General features: G+C 55.2%; 1 protein-coding gene across 1 annotated transcript; it reads right to left on the reverse strand.

The window, feature by feature from the left end:
* Nucleotides 1-105: 105 nt before the first annotated feature.
* On the reverse strand, nucleotides 106-20133 carry GRHL3 (grainyhead like transcription factor 3). Its single transcript, XM_025857067.2, has 15 exons — nucleotides 19990-20133; nucleotides 16722-16783; nucleotides 14992-15337; nucleotides 14662-14735; nucleotides 14044-14197; nucleotides 13722-13833; nucleotides 12159-12253; nucleotides 9839-9997; nucleotides 9177-9255; nucleotides 8921-9054; nucleotides 8343-8377; nucleotides 7109-7197; nucleotides 5934-6019; nucleotides 4381-4445; nucleotides 106-322 (listed from the first exon to the last, which is right to left on the reverse strand). The coding sequence occupies exons 1-15, from the start codon at nucleotides 20053-20055 to the stop codon at nucleotides 208-210; spliced, it is 1671 nt and encodes a 556-aa protein (XP_025712852.2). The 5' UTR covers nucleotides 20056-20133; the 3' UTR covers nucleotides 106-207.
* Nucleotides 20134-21972: the final 1839 nt, after the last annotated feature.

Consider the following 21972-nt stretch of genomic DNA (forward strand, 5'->3'; position numbering starts at 1 on the left):
GGGGTTCAGGTCAGGACACCTCCTAGGTCCCTTCCTGACCTTGGCATTTGTGGGTTTGCAATGTGAGGGCCTCTTCCCTCAGGGAGGGCATTCAAGTAACAGCACTGAGGCATGAGGAGAGGTTGTGTGTGGCGTGGGGCCACTTCCCAGACGGTTCCTTGCCTGGAGCCTACCCCAAGGGGTCCGAGGGGGGTGGATGCTTGGGCCTTACAGCTCCTTGAGGATGATCTGAATCTTGCCATCAAGCTCCCCCATGTCCAGTAGGAAGGCGACGTGATTGCTGTAGTGCTGAATGATGTTGTTGTCCATGTTGACCAAGATTCTGGAAGAGAAGAGGAGATGTGTCTAGAATGTGGCAGGCCTCTTGTTTTCAGGGCCTCTGGGTGGTGAGGATGACAGTACTACCTACTGGGTGCCCCCAACATTCCAGACACCTCATGAACTTTCTCCAGACCGTCATAACAACAAAGGTGGGTACTCATTGTCCCACTTGACAGTGGAAGGCACAATCCCCAAGTGGCCGGGCCACACCTCCAACCACGGCCCCAACTGCACCAGACTGACTGGGGAAGACGCAGTGCTCCTTCATTCCCCAGGCCAGACGGGACTCGGACACGAAGTGAGAGTTCAAGTGCAGGAGGTGTGGTGGGTGGACCAGCGTGGTTTGGGTTCAAGAGGAGGCTGCGATGTGTCACTCAGGTGTGCCTGCCTGAGCCAGAGGCAGGTGCCACATAAGGCCCCTCTCAGTTCCACCCCCATGAAGCTGAAACCTCATGGGTGGTGCAAGAGACTTGAGGGGGAGGAGAGCCCTTTCTCCCCATGCTCTTCACGCAGGGACCTGGGCCAACCCAAGAGGGACAGGGCCTCCGTGCTGTGGCCCCCTGCAGAGCATCAAAGCCACAGTGTATGCCCAGGGCACCCCGCTAGCAGCTGCCTTCCTGATGAAAAGCCTCCTGGGCCCAACCACATCAGCCTCCCCTTTGTAAGGGAGGTGGGGGTCTTCATCCATCCACTCCACTAGCGTTGACTGAGGCCTCACCATGGGCAGGGTCTTGCTCCAAACAAAAACAAGGGCCACACAGAGATCCTAGACCCTGCCCTCCAGGAGTTTAGAATCTAGTAGGGCCTGAGAAAAGGAATCCTCAGAACCCTTTTACTCCAGTTGGTAGATGGGGAAGCTGAGGTTCAAAAAAGCAGAGTCATTTGCCTAGGGTCACACAGTTAACACATGGCAGAGCTGAAACTTGCATCCAGACTTTTGTCTCTTTCCACTGTACCATTTTTTAAGAAAGAAAAACAAAAATCACTACAGATATAAGTTAGGAAGTGGCATATATGAGAAAGGCAAAATCCAAGCCTGGGGGAGAGTTCAGATGGGGGCGAGGTTATCTCAAGTGGGGCAGGAGTGGGGGGCTGCGGGTCTCAGGGTAGTGCTCCCGGCAGGTAGCTGTCTGCTTTTCCAGGGACCCCCCCCCCCACAGGAGGCGGTAGCGCCATCCCTGCCATCCCCCAGGTCCGGAGGATGGAGACCTTGCCAAAGCAGTGAGCCCAAGCCTCTGGCCTGCATCCCGCCATCTGTGCAGTAGCATCCAGATGCGGCTGCTTTCTGGAAGGAGGGCTGGGCTGAGGCTCCCAGGCTGGGGTGCTGACTGCCAGTGTCTAATTACAGGCTCCCACTTCCTCAGATCCCGTCAGCCATTCTTTCATCTCGCAGAGGGATCTCTGTCTGGGGGCTGCAGGCTGGGCCAGAGGGGTGAGCACTTGGTCAGCGGCCAGGTTTGTGTTGGTTTCTGATAGTGGTATTTCCGGGGTGCTTCTAGGTGCCAGGCACCGAGTGCCTTGCCTGCATGAACTTGAAGGCTGCCTCCCACCCACGCCCCAGCAGGGCTCCCAGCGGGCCCAGAGTGCACACCTCCACCCCAGGCACCCCAGACAAGCCCCCAGACCCCTCCCTCTCAGAGGTCAGTGACAACTGGGCCCTAGAGGCAGGGCTTGCTGGGAACCGCTGCCCCAGGATGTGGGCCTCTCGTCACTGGCCTGCCTCTAGCTGTCTTCTGTCCCGGTCCACCCGAAACCCTTGGCCAGCTGCCAGCAAAACAATGTATTTGTTCATCTTTCAAGCACTCAGTGGTGCTTGTAAAGCTGATTGTTATCTACCTTTGTCCACAGGACTTTCAGGAGGGTTCTGTGAAAATAAGTGAGGCCACTGATTAGAATTTTCTGTTCCTCAGAGGAAGAGAGTGTGACATGAGGGACATGTGGCAGAGGAGCTTGGCCTCTCCTCTCTCAAAAGGTTTTTTGGCGGACTCTTCTCATTTACGCATCTCAGATAACCTAGGACTGAGGTCTTGGTGGTTGGGGGTGTGGGGTGCCTCTGAAGGGCCGCTAAGTGATGCCCTGGGCTATGGGGCTAGGCACATAAAGGGCTGGACCACAGCCCCTATTTGCACACTGCTTAGCAGTCAGAGGAACAAGCAGGAGGCAAGATAAAATAGTGGTGCATGCACGGGCTTTAGACAGGCTGGGATTCCTTCTGCTGGTTACTAACTGTGACCCTGGGCCTACCTGAACGTCAGTTTCCTCATCTGTAGAAATACAGAAAATCATACCAAACTCGAGGGGTCAATGAGATGATGCCTGGGAGATACGTAGCCCAGCGCCTGGCACACAGAAAGTGCTCCACACATGGAAGCTTTTAAATTAGGATTTAAATAGCTGGCTAACGTTTAAGGGAAAGATCTGCAGTTCTGCCAGTGGGGCTGGGGCATCCTCGTATGCATACACCCGCCCCCAAATCACACACACACACACACACACACACACACACACACACACATTTCCTAGCCCCTTGGCCCAGCCTGCGGTGGGACCCATCAGGGAGGCCAGCAGCAGGGGGGCCGCAGTAGGGGGGCGAGAGGGGGGCACGGGCACTAGCACTGAAGGGGCAGTGGGGCTGGGCTTGTCTGGGCAAAGCAGAGCCTGCCCTCTGCGAGGAGGTGGATTCCACCCCAGAGAGCGTGTGAGCCCCAGTGTGAAACCGAAACTTGGAAGGAAAAAAACACACAAAAACCCTACACACTCATACAACCAAAACCAAACGGGTCCTTTCCCAGGGGCTGCAGGACTGCACGCCTCCCCTGCCCCCCCGCCCCCCGCCCTTCTGTGGGAACCTGGGTGGGAACCAGAGAGGAGGGAGGACTGGAGGCCAACCCCTGGGCCTGCCTGGATGGGGCCTCAGCCTGGGTACAAAACCTGCCTGGCTTTGCAAAGTCTTCTGAAAAGGAAAGCCCGCAGAGTGGCCATGGGGCAATGCCCAAGCACCTTCCAGGGGCCACCAGTAAGTGTAGCTGGAGTTACACTGTCCAGAGCAGGAGGACAGGGTCTGAGCTGCGGGCAGGGGGCCGGGAGTGGGTCCTCTGGGCAAGGAATGATGCCGACAATTCCTCACTGCCCGGAGGCCCCACGCTGGGCTGGTGCAGGGACTTGGTTAGCAAGGGCTGTGAGGGTCCAGCTCGCTGGCTCTGACCAGGGGGACTAAAACCTGGAGTGGGGTGGGGGGAGAAGCAGTCACCACATGGCCCTCCATCTCCCCCCGCTGCCAAGGGCTCTCCTGGGCAGGTAGTAAAGGGTACTGTGGTGTTTAGCACGAATCCCCAGGAACCCAGAGTAGGTGCCACACTGCCTGGCCCTCTGGAAAGTAAAGCTTCACTCCCTCCTGCCTCATCCAGACCTGAAGGTGGAGGCCTGAGGAGCATCTGGGGCGGGCTCCCTCAAAACCACGCCCAGTCACCACACCCTTTCCAGACTCCTGGCCAGCCGCTCCCTCCTTGGGCCCCGACTCGACTGGTGGCAACACTGCTGGGCCCTTCTACCTCCGTGTCTTTCCTTTGCTGCTCCTGGCCCTGAATACCGCTTAGCACCTCTGAGCCTCAGTTTCCCCATCTGTGAAGGGTGGGTCATGGTGTCTACCTCATAGTGTGGCTGTGAGAGTTAAGTGGGATCTGCGTAGCCCCACATCTGACACATGGTAGGCGGACGAGGGAATGGTAGTCAGGATCACCAGCATTATAATCAAATGACTTGGCTATTCCGTGGCCTCGGGATTTGGACCCAGGTCGTCTGACCTCTGGGCCTGCACTGGCCCTCTACCTGTGGTCTCTACAAAGACCCTTCCATCTGTCTGCTCTTCCTTTCCTTCCTGGTGCTGGTCAACGTCTGGTCTCTACAGGTGGTCTTGCCTGACTGGGGAATTTCGGCCCAATTCCACAGCCCTTGTCTTCACCACAAAGCCGACCCACTGGGAGCAGGCTGAGCGAACATTTTAGAGGGAAAGGGGCAACAAGGAGGGGAATGGGAGGGAGAGTTGTACTGAGCACTTACCCCCGCTTACATTTCTTGTAGACTTTGTAAATGTTCTCTTCAGGGAAGCCATACTTCTCAGAGATCTGGAAGAGAACAGTAGGGGATTTGTTGTCTGCTGCCCAAACTGGATCTATTCCAGCCTTTTATACTATGACTTTATTTCCTGATTATAAAAGTAACATACATCCCTACTGTGGAAAAATACAAAGAAGAAAATTACAACGGTCCGTAATCCTGCTTCCCAGAGATAAACATCTGGGTACACTCTTTCCCATCTTTTGGACATGGGTGCAGATTTTTTGTATTCCCCATGGATAGCTTTATAGAACTTCTTTTACTTCACATCGTATGTTATAAGCCTTCCTGCATCACAACAAATGCTTGACAGACTACATGTTTAGTAGCTGTAATATATCCCAAGGAGCATCCACCAGGTCCCCCAACCCCTGCCTAAAGCCAGACCCACATCATGCCAGTGCCGAGGGCCCCCCACTCAGCAGCTGCCAACTCTGGGCAAGCTAGTGGCGGAGATGGTCATGCGCCTACCTCATAGGGCCGCTAGAAGAAAGGACTAAACTGGTTCAAAGATTCTAAGTGACATTAATGGCCTTTTGTGAGGCCAGCTTCTGGGGCTGGTTCCAGCCAAGCAGGACGGATGATCCATGAAGGGACCAGGTGGGTACAGCAGAGTGGAGAGAGCTTGGGCTGGACCGCAGCTCTGTCACTTCTAGCCACTCTGGCAAGTCACCTGACCTCTGGGAGGCTGTTTCCTCATGGAAATGAACAGATAATAATAGTACCCACTTTTTGGTGGTATTACAAGAATATGGTGAGCTAGCAAACGTCGCATGCTGACAAAATGCCTGGCACGTAGTGGGTCTTCAGTAAAAGGTAGTTGGTGTTACTACGGGTTCATTTTCCCTTCCCCAGCCCGCCCTCTTGGGACCCTCTGGCTGTCCTGTGTGGTTCAACCTTCAAGCCCAGCTGGCCCTGGTGGAGACTTGTGTTTGCTCAGTTTTTAGCTGAGCCACAAAGCTGCTGTGGGTTTCATTCAAAGCTGTTTCACCCGCTCTCTGGCAGTTTGGGGGGTTGGGGAAGGTCTCCTTGCCCAGACGCCACCTTTCGCTGCCCCCCGCCAGCGCCCCCCAGCCAGCCACAAGCTGGAGGAATGAGGCCCCCTGGAAAAGAAAAAAGAGTGTCTCTGGGGCCTGGCCTTTTTGGGTTTCATTCCCATTAAAACAGAAACAGGTTTGCAAAGCCAACAAAAAGCTCTGGCCTGTCAGACAGCAGCCATCAGATTAAGGAGGATTTATGGTGTGTGTGACTCCCAGGGTGGAGCCAGGGTTCTGGCTGGGAGATAACATCACAGAGGCACGCCCCCACCAGCCAGGCCTATAGGCCCCCCCCCCCACCGTGGGGTGGGACAGGTGGACCATCAGAAAGGCAGGGTTCCAGCATATTCATCCTCAGAGCCTTCCTGTGGGAAATCAGTACTGTGGAGTGAGGAATGGGGGACAGGAACACAGAGTAGGGTCTGGCCAGGGCTGTGGGGGTGTCACAGAGCCTCTTACCGCATTCCTCAGCCCCTTCAGGTCTGGGGTCTTCAACATGAGAGCATCAAACACCTCCTCGGTCTCCCTCCGCACGTACAACAGAACTGAGAGGCAAAGGGGTGGGGTTTAGTGGTGAGGGGAGGACAGATCAGCCCGGGAATACCTCAGGGGATGGGAGAATCTTTAAAAATATTATTATTATTTTTTAAAGATTTTATTTATTTATTTGAGAGAGAGACGGCACAGAGGGAAAGGGAGAGGGAGAAGCAGGCTCCCTGCTGAGCAGAGAGGTCCATTGCACGGCTCAATCCCAGGACCCTGAGATCATGACCTGAGCAGAAGGTAGATGCCTAACCTACTGAGCGACACAGGCGCCCCCCCAAATATTATTTTTAACATAAGATTGGTTTCTGAAGAAAGGGCAAATCCTTGCTGAGGGTCTGTACCCAGATGGGGAAATACCACCCAGCTCTGCAGGTCCCACTCAGACTGTGCTGATTTGGGCAAGTTCCAATCCCTGCTCTACTACCTGCCAGCTAGGTGACCTTGAAGACATTTTTTCCATCACTGAGCCTCACTTTATCCACATGGGAAATAGAGGGGGCCCCACCCTCTATTTCACAGAGTTGTTGGGGAATTAATGACATGGCATTTTAAATACCAAGTGCAGTACAAGGCTCAATTGAAGGTTGCCGGAAGCTTTTGATCTTAGCTACTGGTTGGTTTCTTCTTGATAATCAGCTACAGCCCCCAGAGGTTTGGGCATGTCCCCCTCTCCCAGGAAGTCACAGATTCAGGCTGTCAAAGCCAGAAGGCCAGGTATGGAAACCCAACTCTGCTCCCACCCCCAGCAGAGAAGGCAGGGGGCTTGCCCAATATAACAAGCCTGCTGCCTTTTCCAGCTGCCGCAGGATGCCCATGTCCAACAAGGCCAGAGGAAGCAGAAGCCCTCCAGCTCCATGGACCTCTCTCCAAGCACTCTGGGTGCTCCCCTGACCCCCACCCCACCCTCAAGTTTTGGCCCAACTCCAGCTCTGAGGAGTAAGGCTGCCCCTTGTGCCCTCTCTGCTGGGACCGATGCTGCCCTGGCTGCCTGGGCCATGGTGGTTGTTTGAGGCTTTGGGGCAGGCCTCATGGGGAGCTGGGGGCTCTACGGTGGGCTCAGAGAACAGATGGGCCGGGAGTCAAGGTACCTCTCTGAAGATCATCTTCCTTGGCCTTTTTGGAGGGCAGAGGCTCAAACTCCTCCACGAAGGGTGAGCAGGTGCGCTTCAGAGGCAGCCTGGTGGGGGGCAGGAGAGAGGTGACAGGGAGGGACTCGTGAGGAACCCAGGGGGATCCCAGAGTTGGAAGGGGCCCCAGAGCTCAGAAGATCCCCTGAGGGCAGGCCCAAAGCAGAGGGATGGTGGGTTAAAGCAACAGGTTCTGGAGTTGGGACTGCCTAGGTTCAAATCCCACTCACTAGCTGGGTGACTTGGGGGGAGTCTCTTAGTCCCTCAGGGTCCCCATCTATCCAATGGAGTGACAAAACAATGACGACAAGACTTCATAAAGTTGTGAGGCCGCAGGAGATCACGCAAACAGCCTCTTGAACCGTGTGTGGTGCGCAGCAGGGCCTCGGTGAATGCCGACTGTTTTTACCATCAATAGGATTCTTTTTTGAAAGAATCCACTTGGCCAGGAGGCAGGGAGAGGGGGCAGGGCTGTGGGATTGGGAGTAAGGCAGACTTAGGTTCCAGCCTGCGCATGCTACGCAAGCGCTGTGTGAGCTTGGCCAAGTTACTGCACTTCTCTGAGCTTCTGCTTCCTCATCGGTCGAGTAGAACAATAACCCCTGCTTGCCCGACCTGCTGGGGCTGTGCTGAGGGGATAAGTGACCAAATTTGGTATGGAAGCCCCTCATGAAAAGTACCCCTTGTTCGGGGGGTGGGGCGGACACCGAGGTCAACAACAAACAAGCTTTCCCTTTTACACGCCACCCTCTCGTCCTGGCCTCAGGCCCATGAGGCCGTGCGCCCACTCGGGCAGATCTCTAGGCCAAGAGGGAAGGACGTCAGGAGGGGCCAAGGCGCCGGGCCCCTCCTTCGCCTCCTGGAGTCTGGGGGGGGGGCGGGTGGACCCCTGGGTCAGTCCTGCGGCACAGCGTCCCCCCCCTGCTGTCCAAATCTGCGCTACCATCTCAGAGGCTTCTTCTTTCCCTTTTTACAAGCATGTGTCTCGCCAGAGATTCGCCAACTTTTCACATAAAACAAACCCATAAAAACGTGGGCAGTTTCAGTGAGAAAGCAGTGTAAACCTAGCTTGGGGGCTGGGGGCAGAGTCTCCAGGCTGTCTCCTTGGCGCCCAGGCCCTGGCTTGGGGGGCAGCACAAGCGGTAGGGGGCCAGGCGGAGGGGGTGAGGAGGCCCCTAGCTGCTTCTCTCCGTACCTGTTGGAGCTGCTCTGACCCGCCGAGGGCACGGCCTGCAATGAAGAGGAAAGACATTTTCCATCACATGAAGAAGATGAGAGGGGCCCTCCACTGCTGGAGGCTTTCTGGGGGGAGGGGGCTCAATCTTTGGGTTGGGGGGAGGGGAGATGCAGTTGCAATGCCTTTCTAGCCCATTCCGCTCAGATTAGGTCCTCTTAAGCGAGCTGAGATCTTGAGTCACAGCATTGCCATGATCACCGTGATCCAGCTTGGACTCGGCCACCATCTAATCTGGGGCTCAGAAATCAGAAACTTCCATGCGTGCCCCAATCATGAACGTTTCCACGGTTATAAGGTCCGTTTCTTCATTGACCTTCTTCTCTTCAGTAGAAAAGGTCACTAATGTTGTATGAACATGCGTACATTTTTTAATCCCGTGGGATTCAATAAAAGCATTTTCATTTTGATGTAAAAAATATCGGACCTACACACGTCTAAACTGGCCTGTAGTGGCCAAGTGGCAGGGTGTTCCCCGCCGGTCTGCGCCCATCAGGCCCCACCCAGGGGCCGGGACCCTCTCTGGCCGAGACCCTCACCCCTCCAGGACGCTGCAGGCCGGAGAAATGCACGTTGGGGATGAACAGCACCGGCGGGGTCTCCAGGTCAGCCTCCGGCCGCAGGTACGTGGTCTCATTGCCCCTGAAGCTGGACAGCAGGCAGCTCTTGACGCCTGATGGGAAAAGGAAGGCACTGCATCTGGGACCCCTCCGTTCACACCCCCAGTCTCTGCCCTCCAGTCTCCTTCTCCCCTTCGCCCCAGGCCAGCCCAGCCCCTGGCCCATCCCCACTGACCACTGCTGCTGGAGTCGGGGCACTTGACCTTCCTCCGGAACTGCTTCCGCTCATCATCCCGCATTTTCCTTTCTGCTCCCTGCGGGGAAGAGGGGAAAGGAGTTCACCAAGGGCCTTGGGAGGGGCTGGCTGCCTTGCATCTTAACTATGGGCCAGCCTTCCAGGGCTGCCAGCCTTCTAGAGCTGCTTTCTTCCCAGAGTGAAACCAGGAAATGGGAAAGTAGCAGCGCCCAGCCTGCTGGGCCCAGCCCAGCCCAGCCCCGTCTGAGGTCAGGCCAGGCCATGAGAGACAGACAGACGTGGAGAGAGAAGAACAGACAGAGAAACAGAAGAGGGAAGTGGAGTCAGGGACAAGAAGAAGAAAGAGAAACATGAGAGAGACAAGACACAGAAAGAGACATGGAGAGATCTTCAGAGAGATCTAGAAAGAGATCTTCAGAAAGCGACAGAGAGGGGAGACAGAAGTGCAGAGAGAGGGAGAGAAATAGACTTAGAGACCAAGACCGAGACACCCGCACGATGACAAGCACACGGAGGAGGGAGACGTGTGGAGAGCAAGAAGCAGGGGGAGACAGACATGCCCCGCGTGGCTGGGGAGGGCGCACGGGGGGCGGGGGGGGCTGGCCCTTCTCCGTCCCAGCCCACCCCCCCACCCCAGGTACCTTGTCACAAAAGATCTTGATCTGGCAGACGGCTCGGTGCACCAGGCGCTCGGCACCTGAGCCGCAGTCATAGGTATCGATCTGCAGGTTTAGGGGGACGCCCTTCACCCCCTTCTGCGAGGAGAAGTCTGTGCTGAGGCAGTTGACACCGATGAAGACCTGGGGACAGACAGGGGAGCTGGAGAAACAGCCTGCCCTGGGCGCCAGCCCTGCTGTCCCACAAGCACCCTGCTCACTGAGCCTACTGTGCCCCTGGGGAGCGGCACCCCTGGCAGGCGCCCATCGCCACCTCTTTTACGGACGGCCAACCTGGTGCTCAGGGCGGCGCGCCGGCCATCCCCAGGTGACACAGGGTGTGTGTGTGTGGGGGGGGCCCAGGCTGGAGCCCAGGCTCTTCAGCAGCGGGTGAGGCAGCTCCCACCAGACTGCCAAGGGCAGCCCAAAGGATCAAGGCCCTGGGAGGGAGGTTAGGGGTCCTTCGTGGGCTTTCGTTAGAGTCCAGAGCCTCATTTTTCTGCCAGCCAGAGTGAGGAGGTATGGAAGGGCCATAGCCCATTCCCCCCAGCCCCGGAAGACCACCTTCCTGCCGGCCCCGGGTGAGACCCTGCCCCTCTGCACCCTTGACCACCAGCTCCAGCCATCACTGGACCTGTCAACCCCCATTTTACAGCCAAGGAAGCACAGGCTCTGAGCAGAGGGGTGACCTGCTGATGTTTCCACATTCCAGCAGAATGAGCCCAGACGTGCAGCCACCTGGACTTCGGTTGGGAAGCTGGCCTCTGCCACTCACTGGCCACGTGGCTTGAGACAAGTGCTCTAACCTCACAGAGCCTCAGTTTCCTTATCTGCAAAATGGGGATAATTAAACCTACCTCACGTGGCTGTGAGGGCGCATGGAGCACCTACTGGGCTGGGCATGTAGTGACCTATTGTGGTGAGTGGGACCGCTGGAGTCTCAACCCAAAGCCTAGGCCCAGCCGATGGCAGTCTGGGGTGAGTCTCAGCTGGGACTCCCTGGCAGGCTCACCTGGTGATTGTCTACCTGATTGACTCCTCCATGGGGTGCCAGGGCCAGACCCCACTCCAGACTGGCCACTGTTCTTTGGGACATTTCCCTCGGAAATGATCCTGACTTGCACAGGTAGGGGTGGGGTGCGGTGCCTGAGCAGACCCCCTTCCCTCCTTGGCTGTGGGGGCCAGGCCCCTGGGCGCATGCCAGACATACCTCCCCCTCAGCCAACTCAGCCCAAATGCAGCTCCCACCCAGCTGCATGAGAAAGACCCACGCCCGCCCGGGGGGCTTAAGGGGCTGTGAGAAAATCCTAGCCGAAACCCACTTCTCCCTTCCTATGAAACTCTTTCCCCCGCCTCCCTGCACCAGAGGCCCCAGCTCCTCCTCCAGCCCCTGGCATCTGTTTGAATAATAATAATCCCTCGCTTTTGTGTCTCCCTTTGAGTTTTCAGAGCCCCTTCAGCTCTATTTTCTCCAGGCAGCCTGGACCGCCCCATAAGGCAAGCTCCCCAGCCTGTCCAGGCCAGAAATGCCCTTGCCATGCGCTGGACCCAACCCTGGTCTGAGAGGGTAGGCCTGGCGCAAGGAGGCAAAGGACAGGCCCAAGGTCACCCAGCCCCCGGCTCTCAGACCAGTGCCCTTTCCACAATGCCGGCTCTCCAAACAGAAAACCAAGGCACAGAGAGGCCGAGAAGCTCACAGCAAACTGGCCTTGGGCACTAAGTGGCTGGGATGAAAAAAATCACCAGAGGCTCCACTTTCAGGCCTCTCCCAAGGGTCTGGCCCTGTGCCCGGCTCTGAGACATGCATGATTCCAGGGGATCTTCACTACAACCCCAGGAGGCAGACTACTGTTCCCTTCTACTGGACCCAGGAAGTGATGTAACTGGGGTTGCGGCCTCCCTTGTGGACTCCAAAGCATTCCTCCTGCAACCCTGACTGGCCTGCAAGTCGGCAAACCTGGTGCATCGGTGGCTGGCTGTGTGACCTCGGTTTTCCCATCTGGTGAATGGGTGGATGGGATTGATAACAACAGCGCCCACTGCTGAGCCAGGCTGGGCTCTACCCTTTACTTAGTGCATGTGATCCTCATGTGAACCCCTCAGTCGGTGCTATCATTGTACCCCAATTTTGCAGCCACGGTCACAGGGCTGGGATGTAGGCCTAGTCTTTCCGAAAGGCTGTGCTTCTCCTCCGCTCTGTATCCTGCCTCTTCCACGGGCAGGCTCGTCAAAGCAGCTGCCACAATCCTAGATCCCCACCTGGGGACTTCCGAGGGACCCAGCCCCGTCACAGCCATGCACTGACCTTGGCCTCCTCGTTGACATTCCACACGAAGGACAGGGCGTTGTAGGCCACCTCCTCGATGTGCTGCACGGTGTTGAAGTTTTCTTTGCAGTCAGCTGGAACCACAGGAGACCAGAAGGGGTGAGTCAGGAGGAAAGGGATCTGGGGACATGCTGGGGAGGGGGCGGTTAGGAGCCGGGCCTAATTCCCGGCAGGGATTTGTACCCTCTCCCCCAAGAACCAGGCTTCAATGTGGCGGGGGAACTGATGGTTGTGCCCTGGGTTACAGATGGGAAAACTGAGGTCCAGCCTGGGAAGCAGGTGTGCCCAAACCCCACAGAGAATCCCTAAGTTGGCCGGCAAGGCCAGGGCCCTCATCCCTTTTGGGTGGAGGTTGGAGTTTGCAGTGGGATTGGGACTTGGGGGGTCTCCCAGATACGGTAGTAGTAGAAGGAGTAAGAGCAGTGTCAGTGGTGGTTAGAGCACCAGGAAGTGTAGTAGCTCCGGGACCCCTCAGGCCGAGTGAACCGTGGGACGGCCACCACTTACTGAACACGTCAGTATGGCGAGCCCTCAGTTAATCCTCACAATGATGCTATGAACACTCAGTTTACACATGGAAAGAAAATGAAGCTCAGAGACGTCTGGTCACTTGGCCAGGGTGCCACAGCTTAAAAAAAAAAAAAAAAAAAGGCACAGCAAGGCCTGGAGCTCAGCTTTGGCCCCTGGACACAGGCTCCTACCCACTTGCTATGTGGCCTCTCAGACATGTCATGGGATTGTCCCTAGTGATATCATGTTCTCCAGGGCATGCGACGCCAAGGCAGAAGAAACAGCACTGGAGGCAGGCAGGGTAGCTGGCCTTATTCCATTTGACAGTTGAAGAAACTGAGGTCCAGAAAGGGGAAGTGACACAGGTCACACAGTCAAGAAAAGAGTGATGGAGTCAGAACCTGGAGGCGCGAGGATGGGCGGTGCCTCCCACACATCCTGGGGCCCAGGACAGGGATAAGGTGGCACCCTGTGTCCCTTCCCCAGGCCCTCTCCCTGCTGACAGAGCCGCAGAGTCCCAGCTCCCAAAGCAGAACTGCCCTGCACTGTCCTTCCAACCTTCCAAATCACACTGCAGTCTGCTCTGTTCTCTTAGGTATTTGTGTCTCAATGGGCTAAGCCCCCCACGGGACATGCAGGCCAGCATCCCAGGGGTCTATTTATCGGACACTGCTGGGGTCTCTAGGGCACTGTTTACCCCAAAGCAACACAGAAAAGAGGCCCCTGCTTCCAGCCCACAGATGCAAATCCCTGTAAACCCCACAGTGCAGGACCTGGAGACAGGGGCCAGGCAGGAGGCTGGGGTGAGAACTAAGTCCCACCGAGATCACAGGGGGCTGGGGAAAGGGGCAGGGCAAGAAAGACCCGATTGGGGTGTGTGTGTGTATGTGTGTGTGTGTGTGTGTGTGTGTGCGTGTGCGTGCGTGTGTGTGTGTGTGTGTGTGTGTGAGAGAGAGAGAGAGAGAGACAGAGACAGAGACAGAGACAGGGAGAGACCAAGAGGCAGGGAGGGGGTCCTAGGGGGGCTCTCACCCACGTCGATGACGCGCTGCTTGGCAGTGGGTTGCCGGGAATGCCAATGCTTCCAGAAACGCAGCTGTTCCACGGGCACCTTCTCGTTGTCAAAGACAACCATCACCACGCTCTGCAAGCACAGTGGCCGCCGTGATCCCCAGCCTCGGGAAAGGCCCAGGCAGTCCCGATCCCTTCCCAGAGCCCTGGTCCAGCGCCCCTGCCCTTCTGCCTGCATGTCCCTCCACTCCGTGGCAGTGGCACCGGCTCCCTAGGGTCCCTGTCAGGCCGGGCTGGCCCAACCATCCTAGCCCCTTCCCGAGCTGCTCCAGGGGCAACGTACCTTGACTTTGTTGGAGGACAAGGCAAGGCCTTTGCCGCCTGCCGGGGTCCGCAGGGTGATGGGGTAGAACTGGCCCTTGTTGAGGTAGGCCATCGGCGACTCCCCCGACTTGATGTGGATGGCTTTGGGGGAGCCCAGGGTGTACTCAAAGTCACTGCGGGGAGGAGAGGGGGAGGACAGCGAGGCTGAGCTCGCAGGCAGGAGTACCCCAGAGGGCAGTGTGACAGGAGGCTGAGGATGTGCTGGGGATTTACTGTGGGACTTTGGGAAATCATTCTACCCCTGGGCCTCAGTTTCCTCATTTTTGGAGTTTCTATTTATGGTTTCATTGAGCCACAATCCTGCTGAATAACAAATAATGGAAACCAGAGAGACCCCTGAGGGGTGACAGAGCCCCAGGGGAGATGAAGGGCAAAAGAACCTCAGTTTTTGAACAGGGCTCTGAGCTCCCTGTCACAGCCCAAGAAAGAAACGTAGAAATCTGTCTGTCTCCTTTCATGTGTCTTCACTCCCCTCTTCTCATTCACTGACGATGCCTGCTCTGGGGACAGTGTGAGGCTCTGTCTGTAGCTCCTGCCTACCGTCCAAGTGGCCAAGGTTCCAGAAGGGCTGAGTTACCTCTTGGGGCTGGGATAGTCCTCTGCACACGGCGGTTCTGGAGACGTTTTCAGGATATCTGGGAAGAGCAGCGACTGCAGAGAAACACAATCCAAAGAGAATAAATGGCCGCATTCAGGCTGCCGGGGCCTCGTCCCAGAGCTGTCCCATACAGCTGCACAGGTTATGCAGTGCACAACTGGGACAACAGTACATGGCAGACCTGCCTCTGCTCTAGGACTTTTTATCCCAAGGATTCCAAACCTCTGACCTCCTCACTGTCTTCTCTCCTTCTGCACATGCATGCACATATCCAGGGATGCTGTGAGCGGTATGGGGGTGGGCCCTCACCTCCTGTGGGTCATCTTTGAAGGTGCTGTCGGGCTGCCAGCGCTGTGTGGGTGGCACCCCATGAATGCTCTCAAACAAGGAGTTGAGGGAGCTGTTATCATACATGTCACTGGTGGGCAGCAGGTAACTGTCCACAGAGCCAGCTTCCAGCTTGCTGGGGCCGGTGGGGAGGGGAGCTGCCTTGCCCTGAGTGGGCACGGCCCCCTCCAAGCTCATCAGGTTATTCTTCTTGAGCACATCTGGGTACTCTGGGGTTCCAGACACATTCTCTGTCAGGAATTTCATGAGATGCGTGGGACTTTCAAGGGGAGCGAGGTCCATCTCATATTCCATGCCATGGTAGTACCTGGGGACAGAGGAGGGCTGAGTGAGTGCACCTCTTCTCTCTGAGGGGCGAGGAGACCCTCAGTCGGACTGGACTGTGACCATCACGCTGACCCACTGACCTTCTTTAATCCCATGTAATGTTAGCTCTTCCTGACGTGCATGAAGCAAGACACAGTAACAGGCCAGTTTGTCACAGGGATGAGCAGGGAGGAGGGTGTCAAGAATGGAACCAAGTACAGGCTCAGGGTCGAGGGGAAAAACATCTGCTTTATCTTTTACAATACTTGGTCATTTTAAAAACTGAAAGGTCATTTTATTTCTTACCCAGAGTCAAATGTCCCCACATTAAAACAACTGTAGTGCGTCAGCTATACAGTGGGGGGGGGGGGGGGGGGGGGAGGGGAGTGGATATTACTGTTAACACAGTACAGTTAACATATGTTGAGAAAAAGGTCTGGAAGGTATACTCCAAACTGTTAAGCGGGGCAGGGGAGTAGGGTTACAGGAAACTTTTACTTTCTACTTTATATATTTTATAGAGTTTGACTATTTTATAACAAATGGGTATTACTTTTGTAATCAGAAAAGCTAATAACATGTTTAAAAATTAGTTTTCAGAAAAGTCCCATGCACAACCCTACTGCTCCTAGCATGGAGGGGCCCTGAGCCAGCAGCGTGAGCCGTAATGCCGCCTTGGCACCTTGGATTTTCTGGAAAGCAGAGAGGAGCCCAGAAGGTTTCCCAGCAGAGGCCCTACATGGTAGGTGGGGGGTGTGGGGGAGGGGGCGGAAGAGTAGAGAAAGGGCAGGGTCCCTCTAGTACCCATCTGGCCATGAGCATGGCCTGGGCTGCCTTCTAGGAGGAGGGGGACATCAGCGCCCCGAGGCGCTAATGCCAGGCAGAGGCCCAAGAGAGCCAGAGGAATGAAGCACCTGAACCCAGGTGCCCCCTCCGCCAGGCCAGGTCTCCCTTCCCCGTGAGACTGCAGGGAGGAGGGTTTTGGAGCTAGGACAGAAAAGCTGCCTTCGGGGCTTTTCCTGGACCATGGCTTTGAAGTTTGTTTTCAGTAAACTCCAGCCCACATGGCCTGCAGGCTCTCTAGCGGAGCCTGGCCTCATTATGACTTGGTGGGCCCTAGTCTCTTGCCTTCAGACTCTTCCCACCTTAAAAAAAAATATTTTAAAATACACCTTTTACAGTTGCATTGGTGTAAAGATAGGTATAATCCAGGTTGGATTATATTCATTGTTTTCTTCTGATTTTAAAGTAAATTCTCACTTCCTTGGGCCCCTGAGAGTCCTGTGGGCCCTAGGCACTGAGCCTTCTGTGCCCGATGGTTAAGAGCCCAGAGCTGGAGGGGAGCATGAGGAAAGGGGCCGAGATGGTGGCTGAGCAAGCCTCACCTCTTTCCTTGGTCATTCCGGCCCCCAGTGCTGGAGCACAGGATCCGCTTCTCCTTGGGGCCCTGAGTGGAGAGGAAAGAAGGATTTATGCATTTATGGCAAGATCAACCCCCTCGGGCGGACTTGGCCAGACAGAGGAACCACCTTGGTCACTGGGGGGAAACCTGCCAGTCCTTGGAGTCGGCTGGCCAGCATTTAGTCTGAGTCCCAAGTTAGAGAGTGAGAAGAAGTACCCCAAGATTAGCTGTTAGGCATCCTGGAACTCGAAGTCAGGCAGATCTGGCGTAAGTTCTAACTTTACCACTTAAAAGTGCTGTGTGACTCTGAATAAATGACTTCACCTTTCTGAGACTCAGGCAAGTGGGGGATTATGATACCTACTGCAAGAGTATTTGAAGATTTACTAGTAAAAATAATGCTTGCTGGTTTTTATTTATTTATTTTTTTTCAGATTTATTTATTAGAGGGGGTTGCGGAGAGGCAGGAGAGGGAGAGAGAAAACCTCTAGCCGACTTCCCGCTGAGTGAGGAGCACAACATGGGGCTGGATCCCACGACCCTGAGGTCATGACCTGAGCTAAAATCAAGAGTCGGATGTTTAACCGCCTGAGACACCCAGGTGCCCCTTGCTGGTTTTTATTTTTAAGATTTTATTTGTCAGTAATCTCTACACCCAGCATGGGGCTCAAACACACAACCCCAAGATCAAGAGTTGCATTTTCTTTCTTTTTTTTTTTTTTTTAAAGATTTTATTTATTTATTGGACAGAGAGAGGGACAGCGAGAGCAGGAACACAAGCAGCGGGAGTGGGAGAGGGAGAAGCAGGCTTCCCGCCGAGGAGGGGGCCCGATGCGGGGCTCGATCCCAGGACCCCGGGACCATGACCTGAGCCGAAGGCAGATGCTTCACGACTGAGCCACCCAGGCGCCCAAGAGTTGCATTTTCTATCGACTGCGCCAACGAGGCGCCCCTTCCTTGCTGTTTTTTAGTCTAGTATTTCTTGTGCACTAGGCCCTGTACTAGTGACCTTCTATGTGATCCCTACTTTAACCCCTGCACCACTCTGTGATAGCTACTAAAATCATCTCCATTATATGGATGAGGAAGCGGAGGCCCGGAGCGGCTCTGTGGTCTCAGTGGTTAGGAGCGTGGGCTCTGGATCCAGATTTCCTGGGTTCAGTCCCCAGATGTGCCACATACTGGCTGTGTGCCCTGGGGGGGGGGGCAAGTCCCTTAACCTCTTTGCACCTCATTGTCCGCCTCTGTGCAAGGATAATAATAGCAACACCCACTCCAGAGACTGTTGTGAGTGCTTAGACCAGCACCTGGCACATGGAGAACGCTACCTAAATGTGACTTCTCATAATTATAATGTTGTTGTATCTTAGAGCATCCAGGTCATTTCGACCTCTGGCTAATAAAGCCAGAACCAGGTTTTCCCAACCCAGCCTAGGGACTCCAATGCCTGGGCTCGTACTCACACCCCATGGGAGAGCATGCAGGAAGGTGCCAGGCACAGAGCCTGGCGCTCAGTGAGAAACCATACGCTGTTACTTTTAGAAGTATATTGCCCAAAACCACACTGCCAGTTTGTGGCCAGATCAGGTCTCAAACTCCCAACTCCATCCCCCGCCCCGCACATCATGAGACCCTGTCCTTGGGGCTGTTCTGAACCCAGAGGGCTCTGAAATGGGGAGGTGGGGCAAGTGTTTTCACTAAAACTCCAGAACCTGTTCCCACCATTCCGGCCCTGGGAATGGCCCTTGGCCTGGGAAGATGGTACTGGATTTTACATTACGGTCCAACCTCAAACTGTAAATCCCAGCCTGGGGGTTAAATCCAGGCCTAGCATTCTGGCTCTCACCACATCTCCAGCCTGAGGCAGTCAATACAAATTTCTTTCCCATGGCCTGGGCCAAACACTATCAGCATGCTATGGGTCTGCTGGGGAGGAAGTAAGGTAGCGTAACCACACTACTCCATGGTGAGGACCAAAGCCGGAAAGAAAATTTGGGGCCTTCTCATATCTGAGACCACACTTCCTATCCTTGGCCTGCGAGTTTACACAGAGAGTGTGCCATCCCCCGCTGGGGTAAGGTAGATAAAGTATTTCTTGGGTCAGGAAATTTGAGGGCTTATTTACAAAGTGGCTTTAAATCTTCACGTTCAAAGCCAGTTATCTCAATAATTGGCTGTTTATGTTTCCCATTCTCAAATCTGCGAAATTCTTCTTGGAGCAATCACCCAGCCCAGGGAGAACGAGAAAGTTTGCTATCATGTGACAATTCAGACGGATGGGTAGGGGCTGCCTGGAGTACGGGCTTGAGAAAGATTCTTCAGCTTCCTGCACCCCTGGTGAGAAGGCAGGCTGGAATCCATGAGCAATGTCTGGCACAGGCACGGGAAGGGGGGGCTCTGTGGGTTAGGTATCTGTGATTGCCCACTGGTCAGACAGGAGAGGGCCTCCTTCCTGTTCTCAGGTGCTGACAGTCTCCCAGAGTCAAGGCCAAGGCCCTGGAAACAATTAGAGAATCATAAGGACCGCTTGTCAGGAGGTGTTACATTACACAGAATGGGCGCGAGGGTAGGAAGGGTAGTCAGACGCTCCGGACAGGGGCAGGTGATATGGCAAGTGAAAGTGGCCTTGGGAAGAAAAGGAAAGGATTCAAGAGCAGAAGGCACGTTCTAGGCGGTGGGGCTGGGTAGGGGAGTGGGGAGGACAGGGTGGCTGGGATGACCTAAGGAACAGGGGCAGAAAGAAGATGGTAGGCTGGGGGTGCTATTGTGGGGGGGGGGTGTGGCCAAGACCTTGATCCATCCCATCAATATGCACCGGGTGCTGAGTGTGTGGCAAGCAGTTATGGCGTGCTGAGGACTGAGTAATGATCACTGCGCGGTTCCCGTCCTCCAAGAGCTCAGTCCTGGGGGAGTGAAGAAACAGACGCATGGCCAGCAAGGTTCTAAAGAGTTGCTGGCCCAGTCTCTAAAGAGTTGGGGAGAATGATGGTAGCTGCTGAGGGTACCCGGAGGCACGGAACGGGAAACCCAAGAAAGCCTTCCCCTTTCTCAGTGAAGGAATGAGAGCCAGAGCTGAGAGGAGGGTTTAGCCGGGGGAAAGGGGAGACGGACTGGCGTGCGTGAAGACCCAGAAGAGAGAAAAAGCACGGTGTGGGGCCGGGGCTGGGCCGTGGGGCCGTGGGGCCGTGAGGCCTGAGAGCGAAGGCGTGCATTCAGTCAGAGGGGTACGGGCCCAGCGGGGGCAGACGTACCATGTAGTAGTCGTAGAGGAAGCTCAGGGCTGCAACACTGTCATCGTCCCCATTGACCCTCATCATGGCCTTTGTGGCAGCCGTCAACGGGTTTTCCAGGTAGGTCTTCCAGGCCTCGTCCTCACTCGTGTAGGGGAACTTCTGGAAGTTGACCGGGTCATTCTTCAGCAGTCGCACAGACCTGAAACTGGAAGGCAAGTAGGGAAGGTCAGAGTCAGGCTGTCCCGGAGGAAGGTCCATGAATGCTCAGCCTCAGGACAATGCCCAGGAATTCAAAGAGTGACCAGTCTTGAAAACGTGGAACTGCTTCTTCTGTCCCCCTTTGGGCAGCTTGGGGCAGTAGAACGTACCTGAACTCGGGAGCTAGATGCTTTCGGTCTCTACCGAATGTTGCCATGTAGAAGCTGTCGACCTGGGGCCTCAGTCCCCTCATCTATGACACCAAGACCCTAACCCCAACCTTGCAGAGCTTCGCAGAGGATTCAATTAAAATGCTTCCGTGTAGATACTTACTCGAGGGGATTCAGCATAAGAAGGATAGGAAATCATGACAAGCTGCAAAGAACAAAATTTCCAGATAACCCAGAGTGAGAAGTTCCCCTCCAGACCATAAAAGACTCAGAAGGCTGGCCAGGGTTGCCAGTTAGGGAGTGTGGTGAGGAAGCATGTGGGCAGAACCCAGTCTGGGGATGTGGCATTTCAGGCCAACACGGACTGCAGAGGGCCCAGGCAGCTGCCCGCCTGCCTGGACCTTGTGCTGGGGGGCGGGGGAGGGAGGGGATGCTGCAGGGCACACGGACAAGGCAGAACCGGGCCCTGTGCAGAAAACTCAGACACATACAAAGCAGGTGGCCCAAGGGACAAGACACACGGGCTCAAAGGAAAGAGATCGCGAGAGGCTCTTCAGAGGAAGCAGACATTTCAGTTGGGGGCCCTCAGCACTGAGGATTATATCATGCAGACATGTGAAGGGGGGTGTCGGCGGTATAGGGACGTGATGCAGAATAATGATGATGTCATTATTAAAAGTAATATCTAATCTTTATTGAGCATCGGCCATGTTTTAGGTGCTGAGCTAAGCACTTTCAATGAATTCTCACAACAACCGAGTAGGGTGGGTACTATTCTTGTCCCTATTTATTTATTTTTTTTTTTTAAGATTTTATTTATTTATTTGACAGAGAGAGACCCAGCGAGAGAGGGAACACAGGCAGGGGGAGCGGGAGAGGGAGAAGCAGGCTTCCCGCCGAGCAGGGAGCCCGATGCGGGGCTCGATCCCAGGACCCCGGGATCGTGACCTGAGCCGAAGGCAGACGCTTAACGACTGAGCCACCCAGGCGCCCTATTCTTGTCCCTATTTAATAGACAAGGAAGCCGAAGCTCGGAGAAGTGAAGGGAATCGCTCGAGCTCCTGGTTAGTGAGTAGCCCTGAGGGCGATCAAGCTCCAGCAGGATGATGCTGTGATACAGGATAGTGTTCTCAAACTTGAGCTGCATCAGAAGGACCTGGAAGGCTTGTTTTTAAAAACACTGATTTCTGGGCTCCACCCCTGGCGTTTCTGATTCAGTAAGTCTGGCGCAGCTGGGAATTTGCATTCCTAACAAGTTCCCCAGTACTGCTGATGCCGATAGTCTGGGGACCACCCTTTGAGAATCACTGGTGTAAAACATGCTCTTGGTGGTGAGCAGAGGCACAGAAGTAGGAAAGTTCCAGTGTGTCCAGTTTAGAGCCGAGCATGTGAAGGAGAGTGGTAGCTGAGTAGATGGGAGGGGCTAGACCAGGACAAGAGAACCCCAGGGATGAACTGGGCACTTCATGGTCTGATGGCCCCCTTCCTAAGGGAGCCTCGTAGACTCTCTCACGTTAGGGACACAGAATATGGATGAGCGCTTTCCATCCCTAAGCTCCGCTCCATACAAGAACACTCCGAGGTAAGGATCATTGGCTTCGCTTTGCAGATGAGGGAGCTGAGACTTGGGGAG

This window comes from Callorhinus ursinus, unplaced genomic scaffold, assembly GCF_003265705.2.
Source record: "Callorhinus ursinus isolate GAN/ISIS: 27379988/994484 unplaced genomic scaffold, GSC_fseal_2.0 scaffold18, whole genome shotgun sequence".
Taxonomy (NCBI): domain Eukaryota; kingdom Metazoa; phylum Chordata; class Mammalia; order Carnivora; family Otariidae; genus Callorhinus; species Callorhinus ursinus.

Coding starts and splice junctions, on each gene's coding strand:
- GRHL3 (XM_025857067.2), bottom strand. CDS start 20,055: ATGATGAGGGTCAATGGGGACGATGACAGTGTTGCAGCCCTGAGCTTC. Junction 9,256..9,838: donor TCAAGATCTTTTGTGACAAG/GTACCTGGGGTG, acceptor TCTTCCCCGCAG/GGAGCAGAAAGGAAAATGCG. Junction 7,198..8,342: donor GGTCAGAGCAGCTCCAACAG/GTACGGAGAGAA, acceptor GCCCCCCACCAG/GCTGCCTCTGAAGCGCACCT.